Genomic DNA, 10,320 nt, shown 5'->3' on the forward strand with positions numbered 1-10,320 from the left:
GTGCATGCACATACTTCATAAAATCTGACATGCTCTACAAATGGTAGCTATTATCTTTTATTACAATTTAACAGGAAAATTATCTTGAGAAACTTTAGTATGACATCATCCAGGCATGAACGTTTCAGGTACTCCAGATGTGAAACATATTAAGCAATTATTATGGCTCATTCCTGCAATGAAGATAACCAATTAGAATAGATTTGTGAAAGACAGTGTTTTAAAATGTTGATTTTGCACTAGCACCACGATTGAGCCTATTTAAGCTACGAGTGGCAACTGCTCTGAAAATAATTGAATGGCGATTGGAAGCAGTAATAAGATGCTGCTGCTTCACATTTTCAGAGCATTTTTAAAAGTTTTTAAAGAGCACTTCCATGCCCTTTTGGTATTTGATTCCTCCAAACACCCTGTGAGATAAGCTGGACAGGCATTACCCTTATTATACAGGTGTTTTAAGAGATTGACTCAACCAAATGGAGATTAGAACCCAAGACTTGGTCCCCATGCAATAGACATCCCCTCGTGTCTCACTCAAAGCTAGAGCAGGTTCTAACAGCAGGAGAGCAAGCCTGGCTGGAAGGCCTTCAAGTGGGATGGCAGGGGAGCTAGCTCAGCGTGAAAGACCCTGACACCCTGTCCAACATCCAATATGGCTTTTGGTCTTGCTTCTTGTGTGGTTTTCTCAAATTTCTCTTCATTATACCAACAATACCTTTTATCAGTTAGGCATTGTGTTTGGATGCTGGTAGCAGAAAACCCAAAATAGCAGGGAGTAGACGAAGTAGGGGTTTATCTTTCTCCCATGGCAAGAAGTTCAGATGTCATTGGCTCAGCGGTCAAGGGACTCAGAAGCCAGGGTTCTGCTGGTGTACTGACCTTTCCGTTTTTATTGGAAGACAGCCACTATAGCTCTACCATTATATCTTCTATCCAGGCAGCAAGAAAGGGAAGAACACAGATCACATTAGTGTGTGTGCACCAAAGGAGTATACCCCACTTTTTTTTTTTTTGGCCACGCCCCACGGCATGTGGGATCTTAATTCCCCGACCAGGGATTGAACCCGTGCCCCATGCACTGGAAGAGCAGAGTCTTAACCACTGGACCGCCAGGGAAGTCCTATCCCCCACTTTTAAGTAGCTTTTCCAGAAACTCCACACAACGATTTCTACTTAATGTAATTGGTAAGAACTATGCGGATGAGGAGGCCAGGCTCCCGTGCTGCCATGACAAAATCAAGGATCTGACTGATAGTAAGGAAAACAGAAGAATGGATATTGATTAACCAAATATCAGACTGTCATGGCAACGTATTAATATTACCTTTTAAAAAGTTATCCTCGGGGCTTCCCTGGTGGCGCAGTGGTTGAGAGTCCGCCTGCCGATGCAGGGGACACGGGTTCGTGCCCCGGTCCGGGAAGATCCCACGTGCCACGGAGCGGCTGGGCCCGTGAGCCATGGCCGCTGAGCCTGCGCGTCCGGAGCCTGTGCTCCGCGAAGGGAGAGGCCACAACAGTGAGAGGCCCGCGTACCGCAAAAAAAAAGTTATCCTCTTTGAGGATGTGCACAGGGGATGCAACCTCTCCCCGATACCCTGCTTTTCTATTTTTCTGGGCACACTGTCTTTCTGTGTATACAAAATTGGCCCTTCAAAATGATCCCCCATTCCTGTAGATTAATAAATAGAGGAATCCTTTATTTCTCTCAATCATCGTTCAGTTTATACATTCTCTGAAGCCATAGCCCAGCTAACTAGCCAGCTAACTCTGAAAGATTAAAGAACTCCCAGTTCTTGGGACTAGAGCCACAATTTGTGACAACTGCCCTGAAATCTTTTTAAATGGCTCTATTAATCATGTGGGTTTATTGTAGGCTTCCCATACTTAACACTATATGCTTCGGGTTGAACCAGCATTACCCTTCCAAACCCTGTTTTCAATCAGTTTTATTTTGACATTAAGTGATTCCAGTTACAGACAAGTTGCATTTTACATTCCCAGTTGGGCTTCCAAACACATGCCCTGTAATACTCAAGTACAATGCACACAAATGACTGGTTGCAGATAATTCTTAACCTATGGTTTTGCTGATCCTATGCAGACCCCAAAGCATGTAAACCTGCCATTGGAGTCAAGCCAGGGTCAACATGTCCCAGTTTTTCTAATCGTCATTGCTGATAATCCTTTACCCTCATCCCTCTATTTGCAAACAATATATCCTTGGAAACTACATGTCCATGTCATTAATGAAAGAATTTTAAAAGCAAAAAAATCCCAGTGCCAGGTTTCTCCAAGATCAAGAAATGGAGAAAACACGTTGTTCTTCCTTTTTCTTTTCTGTTTCCTACTCCTGTTTTGTTTTCCAAGTATCTTTTCAGACTTGTCCTTTTTTTTTAACCCCCCATGCTGCACAGCTTGCGGGATCTTAGTTCCCCAACCAGAGACTTAACCCAGCCCTCGGCAGTGAAAGCACACAATCCTAACCACTGGACCACCAGGGAATTCCCTAGATTTGTCCATTTTTTATCATGCTGAGGTCAGTCACTTTGACTGCCATGCTGTCATTAATGCTGGTGAATTAACTGCTATTGAGACTTTTAACTAACCCTCACCCCACGTATTAAACATACACACACACACACACACACAGACCCAGCCACAGTGTTGGCCCAACCCCAGCCAGTCCCTACCTCTGTCCACCATCGAACCTCTGTCTTGGCCCTGATGACCAGCCTGAGACCAACATCCTTCCTGGCAGCTGCCCCAAAAGAATCACTAGCAACTCCTTGCTTAGAAATTGGACTCCAAATGTTTTCTTTTTCTTTTCTTTTCTTTTTTTTTTCTGGCCACACTGTGCTGCATGAAGGATCTTAGTTCCCCGACCAGGGATGGAACCTGTGCCCCCTGCAGTGGAAGCACGGAGTCCTAAACACTGGATCTCCAGGGAATTCCCTGGACTCCAAATCTTGAAGAGGTGGAGTCATGGTGAGGGGCAGGCTGCTCTGGCATTTCTTCGAGTTACTCTTCCCCAATTTACTACTTCCTTTTGTGTAGCTCTTTCCTCTAGTAGAAAAACACTAAACTTATTGTCTTTTTTTTTTTTTTCTCACTTTCCTTTAGCGTCGAGAAGTGGCAAAAACAGTTTTCTGTTTGGTCGTAATTTTCGCTCTGTGCTGGTTCCCTCTTCATTTAAGCCGTATTTTGAAGAAAACCGTGTATGATGAAATGGACACGAACCGGTGTGAATTACTTAGGTATGATCCTCTGTACTCAGGAGGAAATTGGAGTTTCTCTGATTTCATATTGATAAGACTTTTACAAAACCACCTACTCTACATTCTCAATAGCCCTGAAAATTAAAACTGCAAAGTTGATTGTTTTTCTTTAGCTGACATAGCCCATAACTGATCTCAAAAATTTGCACAAGCCATATCAGTAATTTTGCTGCTCCCCTCCTGGGGCTGTGCATAATAGTTTGGGTTAACCAAGTGCTGGGTATATGTGTAAATGTTCTGCAGAACTGAAATTACCATTTAAACAAGGACTTTTTAAAAAAAATTCTGACTGCCACCTATAAGAAATGGCTTCTGGGCAAGAAATATGCTTATTCTAGAGATAAATGCTAGTTAGCAGATTTGAAAACATGGTCTAATCTATGTCCTCTATTTTCTTTTGCTCTAGTTTCTTGCTGCTCATGGATTACATCGGTATTAACTTGGCAACCATGAATTCATGTATAAACCCAATAGCTCTATATTTTGTGAGCAAGAAATTTAAAAATTGTTTCCAGGTAAGACGTTTTGCAAGCATTTTTTAAGAACAACCAAATGAGTATATTAAGTAACCAATAGGCATGGTTCATTCCAGTTGTAAATATCACTTTCATTAGCTGTACTTTTCAGTAGAGAAGTGAAAAATCACCTTTTGTTACCCAGAAAGAGGGTCAAATGGTCAGCATAACAGAAAAGCAATATCTATTCCGACAACAACATATTCAGAGGTTAAAGCAAAAAGAGCTAACTTAATAACATGCCAATTTAGTGTCCTGCTTTAAAAAAAAATAATCCAACTTGAGCTCTAGGCCAACAGAATAGATAAAACTTATTCATGATCTCAACAAAACATAAACTCATTGTTAAGAAATCCCTTGCTAAATGCTATTTAGTAGTACACTTAACAATAGCCTTTTCAAGGAAAGTAAATGTTAATGGCTCTGGAAATCTGAACTAATGTAATTTAATTCGAAATCAGTTTCCTTCTGTTCTTCACAGCTCCCTGTAGCTAAGCCAACCCATGTCCTCCCGAAGCTCCAAGCACTTCTTATTGAGGTGTCATTTTTCCAGTTCCTAGAATGATTTTAGCATAGAGTTAATCCTAACTGGATTCTGTTATCTTTGGCCAGGATGTTTAACTTCAGTTTATGGTATGTATTAGAAAGAGCAGCATAGAGTTCAAGGGTGCAGGATCTGGAAGCCAACAGTCTTGATTTAGATCACAGCTCTGCACTAGCTGTCTTATCAGTTCCAAGTGGTACCCCTCCTGCTTCCTCAGTTTGCTCATCTGTAAAATCAGATGCTCACTATATCTGTCTCATAAAGTGGAATGCAGTGGGTTAATATATGTTAAGTGCGTGAGACAACACAGAGTGCTCAGTATGAGTTTCTTATTATTAGGGATAGAAGAGAGGAAAAACACAAGCGACTGCCCTTGTGGAACTTATAATCTAGAAGGAAACAGACAAATATTTTTTTAAAGAATCATAGAAATCGATGCAACCTGGTGTGGAAGTTCTTGTTGCCACACTTTTGGAGTCTAATGGGTCATGTTTACAAGTCATGAAATGCCCTAAGAAAGATTCTGCCCTAAGAAAGACTGACTAAAATGTAGGTCATAACAAATACATTATGTAATCTGGAGTTAATATCAGTTTCTAATTAGTTTACATATTAACTAGAGGGGAAGGGAAAAAAATCAAGATGCAAACTCTCAGACATTAAACACAGTTTTGACTGATCTTCATAAAAAGGCAGCATACCCAGGGGAAAGAGCCCAGTAGAGAGAGTCCTGGGTTCTAAGTTCAGTTCTGCCTCTTATTATCCTCTCTAAGCCTCCCTGTTCTCATTCATAAAATGAGGAAAATAGCACCTACCCCCAAAAGCTGTTAAGAGCATCAATTGAGGTGGCCAATGCAGAGAGCCAAGTAAGTGGTACACACTGAAGAAATGCCAGGCCTGAGACTTCCCTGGTGGTCCAGTGGCTAAGGCTCCACACTCCCAATGCAGGGGGCCTGGGTTCCACCCCTGGTCGGGGAACTAGTTCCCACATGCCGCAACTGAAAGATCCTGTGTGCCGCAACTAAGACCCAGCACAACCAAATAAGTAGATATTTTTTTAAATAAAAATAACTTTTAAAAACACTTAAAAAAAAGAAAATGAACTGCCAGGACCCTCCCAGCCCTTTCCACCCATGCCCACCCCAAATCATTGAACACTCTCCCTCCACCAACACTGCCTTCCCTTCCTCTTTGACTTGGTGAATAAATTAAAACAAGAAACAAGGGATCTGTTGCTTTGCACTAGAATAAACTGTTTAACTTCTCCCTGGGCTTTCTCTAGTTGCGGTGAGCGGGAGCTGCTCTTCTTTGCAGTGCGTGGGCTTCTCATTGCAGTGACCTCTCTTGTTGCGGAGCACGGGCTCTAGGTGCGCAGGCTTCAGTAGCTGTGGCTCGTGGGCTCTAGAGCACAGGCTCAGTAGTTGTGGCGCACAGGCTTAGTTGCTCCGCGGCATGTGGGACTTTCCCGGACCAGGGCTTGAACCCGTGTGCCCTGCATTGGCAGGTGGATTCTTAACCACTGTGCCACCAGGGAAGCCCTGGTGGCCTTGTCTTAATTCGAGTCTATTCTTTCTCCCAGTCTTGCCTCTGCTGCTGCTGTTACCAGTCCAAGAGTCTGATGACCTCAGTCCCCATGAACGGAACAAGCATCCAATGGAAGAACCATGAACAAAACAACCATAACACAGAGAGGAGCAGCCATAAGGACAGTATAAACTAAACATCTTAAGGAACATTCATCAATATACTTCAAATCCTATTGGAGAAAAAAAAACAAATCAACACAACAACTGCATCTCCAGAAATCTCTTCTTCCATCCTTCTCCCATGACTCAGTACCACCCCCTGGAAAAATGTTTTCCAAAACACTGAAGGGTTGACTGGTTTATACCCACAAATACAATGAATCTTACTGTGATTTATCTAATTTACATATTCTGCATGTTATATTCAGCCCTAAAAAATGGTGGGAGTTGGCAGGGGAAAGGAGATTGTTCAGTTAAACCAGAAAGATATATACTATCTTTGCATGAAAATAGAGTTTTCGAGTACGTGGCTAGCTTTCGTGGCGGTTCTGTAGAATGTTCCGTAAGAACTGGTCACCATGAAAAGCTTAGAAATTATAACAAGGTTTTCTATTTTTTTAAAGTAATTTTGTTTTTTTGGCCAAACACGATATGGGTTTAAGTCTCCTTTATTTGAAATGTCATTCAGTGCCAGTATTTTTTAACTGCATAGTTGCCTATACAAATGATCATTTGAGCTTATTTACACATATTTTGCCCCCCAAAAAGAAGAAGACATAAAATGGACTTCAGGTGAGCAATTAGGTTAATGTTTCTCATGTCACTGGCTTATTTTTAAAACATAAATTCTCAAGCTGCAAGAGCTTACAAGAACTTAAAGCACAGACCGATATCCACATATGGCAGTTTAATAGCTGCTATTCAAACAATTTTTCAGAATCTATATTTTCTTTTTTAATGGTGTTTCATTACAGGAGACCTTGTGCATATTTTTATGTTAAATTTAAAAATAATGCTTGAATGAAATAGTTCTATTTTTCATAAGCCCAATTTTTTTAATGGAAGCATGTTATGTAAAATCAATACCATATACTAAAATTTAAATGTATGTGTCATTTAACTATGCTCAAGACTTTCAGTGCAATGCACAGAAGTCCAAAGCACAGCCAGGAGAAAAGGACTGAGTATTTTTAGATTTGGAAATTTTCACTGAGGTTTATTTTTGGTTTTAGTAACATGTATACGTGTGTATATGTATGCAAATGTACATACATATATACATATATATGTACACAAATCACCTCATAGTCTCTTGATTGCTTTTAAAATGTTAACTGGCAGTAAGACTTTTTCGGTCATTCCCTTTTTCATATAGGAATACAGGAAACATAATTTCAAAGAGTCCAGCTGAGTTTATCATGTCAGTGAAATATAATTGCCACCATGAACTTAAGGTTCTCTGGATTTCCAGTATGCACCTTAACACCTCCCTCACCCCAACTCCTCACATAGTCACCATTTCAAGAGGCCCACAGTGATTTCTGCTGGGCATTTTCCATGATGTTTACAGACTGTGAGTAGAGCAGAAAATCTTTTACTGTGTGTATATAAACATATATATATATATATATATATATATATATATATATATAAACAACCATACAGTTCTTTTAGCCAATTTTTCTGTGATTGTCTCTATGGAATGCACTCGTGGGTGTGGTATTTGCATGTGGTGGGACGGTTGTATGGACTTCACGTAATCTATTACTAATGCCCAGCAGTTGTGCCAAAGCACACACTCTAAGTGGAATCTAGGTAGATGTTCCTCTCGACAACCAGCCTCAGTCAGTTTTAATCTGTCTGTGTTCATAAATCTTGTGACAGTGTTACTATTACAAATGGAACGTGGCAGGCAGCATGAAAAAGGACGAGCCATGGGTAGACAATGGGGTTTTGGTTCATTGGTCGGTTGGTTAGAAAAAAGCAATATTGGGGGTTATATTTTTTTCCTGTGCTGGAGCAAAAGTCATTAACATTTGAAGTATTATATTGTCCCAATTCCCAACTCAGCGTGGTGATGAGACTGACAAGTGGGCAGATGTTTCTATCAGACTTCGCCAGAAAGATTGCTGATAATAAATTAGCTCAGCTGATTCTTTGGGCTGTATTTTAGCACAGTCTTGTATAAAATGATATCAGGTTCCAGCCATCCAATTGCAGGGCTCCTTTACGTGTTAGCAGTCAAATTCCATTAGCCCACTGGTGTGTCACATGCAGTGATATATCCTTATAATGTAAGCCATACGTTCACACCATTTTGTTTAGACAGTTGTCTTTTTTTAAAGATGCTTTGTCTCTTGCATATTAAAAATGCATTTTACAAGTTCAAAAAGTCATAGATTTCTGAATAACCACACAGGCTTCCATGTGCATTTTGTTTATGGACCAGTAAGTGACCGTGGTTGACTAGTAGGAATATTTCCAATTTCTACCTTTATCACATCTTTTCAAGTAAATCTGTAGAAATGAGCCAGAAGCCAAGGCCCTGCACTGGCAGTGGCCCATAAATATAAAATAAAAGTTTACAGAAGCCTTGCAGGTGTCTCTTCATTTGTATATAGTTCTATGTAGGAAATGTGTGTTACACAATACCTACTGCAAACCTCTCCCTAGTAATAGCCAGGTAAGCAGTTTTACTTTCAAACAGATGCTTCCTAACTGTACTCTACTCTCAACCAACTTTGCTGTATTGAACACTTAACTCTCCCATTCCTTCCTTCCTTCATCTTTCCTGTAAATTTTACTGAGCATCTACTATGCACCAGGAGTTCTTCTAGGTATTGGGGATATAGCAGGGAACAAAACAGGCAAAATGCCTGCTCTCATGGAGCTTGTGTTCTAGAAGAAGAAGTTGGACAATAAACAATTAGGATCAATAAACAATATGTCAGGTGGATACCTGGAGGAAAGACTCGTCTACATACAACTGCTTATTTGACATTTCCAACTGGATGACTAATAGACTTACTATATCTCAAACTAAGGTCCTGATATCCTTCTAACCTGTGCTGCTGTAATATTCCTCTGCTCATGTATTAGTCAAGGTTCTCCAGAGAAACAGAACCAATAGGATTGATAGATGAATAGACAGATAGACAGATACATACATACATACATACGTAGAAGATTCTTTGTGAGAATTGGCTCACATGATTATGGAGGCTGAGATATGTATGCCATGATGTGCCATCTACAAGCTAGAGAACCAGGAAAGCCAGGAATATAATTCAGTCCAAATCCTAAAGCCTGAAGAACAAGGGAGCTGCTGGTATAACTCCCAGTCTGAGGTCAAAAGCCTGAGGACCGTGAACAGCTCGCTGGTGTTAAGTCCCAGGGTCCAAAGGCCGGAGAACCAGAAGCACCAGTGTCCACAGGCAGGAGAAGATGGATGTCCCAGCCCAAGAAGAGACAGAGGAAATTCATTCTTCCTCCTCCTTTTGTTCTTTTCAGGCCGTCTGCTGATGGGTGATACCTGCCCATGCTGGTGAGAGCAGATCTGCTTTACTCAGTCTCCTGATTCAAATGCTAATCTCTTCCACAAACACCCTCACAGACACACCCAGAAAGAATATATTCCTAGCTACAGGGTGTCTGTCCCTTAGCCCAGCCAAGTTACACAGAAAATGAACCATCACAGCCCATCTTTTGAGGTGTCAGGACAAAAGCCTTGAAGTCCTGTCCCACTTCTTTCTCTCACAGCTTATACCCAACTCCTCAATAAATTGTGACAGGTGCATCCTCACACTATCTCCAGAATCTGACTCTCCCTCTCCCTCCCTCTCTCTCTCTCTCTCTCTCCCACCACCACACACACACACCTCCCACCTCCCTTTTCTGAGCCACCAACATATCTTGCCAGGATAACTGCAATCAGATCCTACATGCCTACTTGTTTCCAGCCTTGGAAACACCATACTCTAACTGGAGCCTCTCTCTCAACCCCCATAAGTGGTCTATAGGTGTTCACATTTCTGGGCTAGGCTGATCAGCAACCCCTAGGGAGTTTTCTACTAACAACTAAAGTAAGAAAGAGCCCTTTCTCACTGTTGCAAGCCTGGGAGGGTGGACATTGTGAAGAAAGTCAGTCTAGACTGTAACAGAGATGAAAAAGCACATTTAAGTCCCTGGGTCTAGTTTGCCCTGATGCTTTCCCGTGGCTTGAGTAAGCCAACGAACACATTTACCTTTGTGCCCATGTTACTTAAATTTGGTTTTCTGTTGCTTACAATCACATGGTCTAAGAACATCTCATCTAAGTTATTTTTATTTATCTCTTCTTATTGCTGTTGTTTAAATTAATAGAGTTTTTTTTTTTTTTTTTTTTTTTTTGTGGTATGCGGGCCTCCCTCTGCTGTGGCCTCTCCCGTTGCGGAGCACAGGCTCCGGACGCGCAGGCTCAG

At 41.2% G+C, this 10,320-nt stretch overlaps 2 protein-coding genes across 3 annotated transcripts in view; one reads left to right on the top strand and one right to left on the bottom strand.

The window, feature by feature from the left end:
* The window catches only part of EDNRA (endothelin receptor type A), a 64,685-nt gene extending 57,208 nt beyond the window's left edge, over positions 1-7,477 (top strand). The window contains exons 6-8 of the mRNA XM_007120212.4: positions 3,121-3,254; positions 3,682-3,790; positions 5,914-7,477. Coding sequence (XP_007120274.1) covers positions 3,121-3,254; positions 3,682-3,790; positions 5,914-6,054 — 384 coding nt within the window. The 3' untranslated portion in view covers positions 6,055-7,477. The remainder of the gene's footprint in view (positions 1-3,120; positions 3,255-3,681; positions 3,791-5,913) is intronic.
* PRMT9 (protein arginine methyltransferase 9) overlaps positions 1-10,320 on the bottom strand; it is a 147,750-nt gene that overhangs the window by 10,415 nt on the left and 127,015 nt on the right. The gene's annotated exons all lie outside the window — the stretch shown is intronic.

Source organism: Physeter macrocephalus, chromosome 7 (genome assembly GCF_002837175.3).
Source record: "Physeter macrocephalus isolate SW-GA chromosome 7, ASM283717v5, whole genome shotgun sequence".
In the NCBI taxonomy this organism is placed as follows: Eukaryota; Metazoa; Chordata; class Mammalia; order Artiodactyla; family Physeteridae; genus Physeter; species Physeter macrocephalus.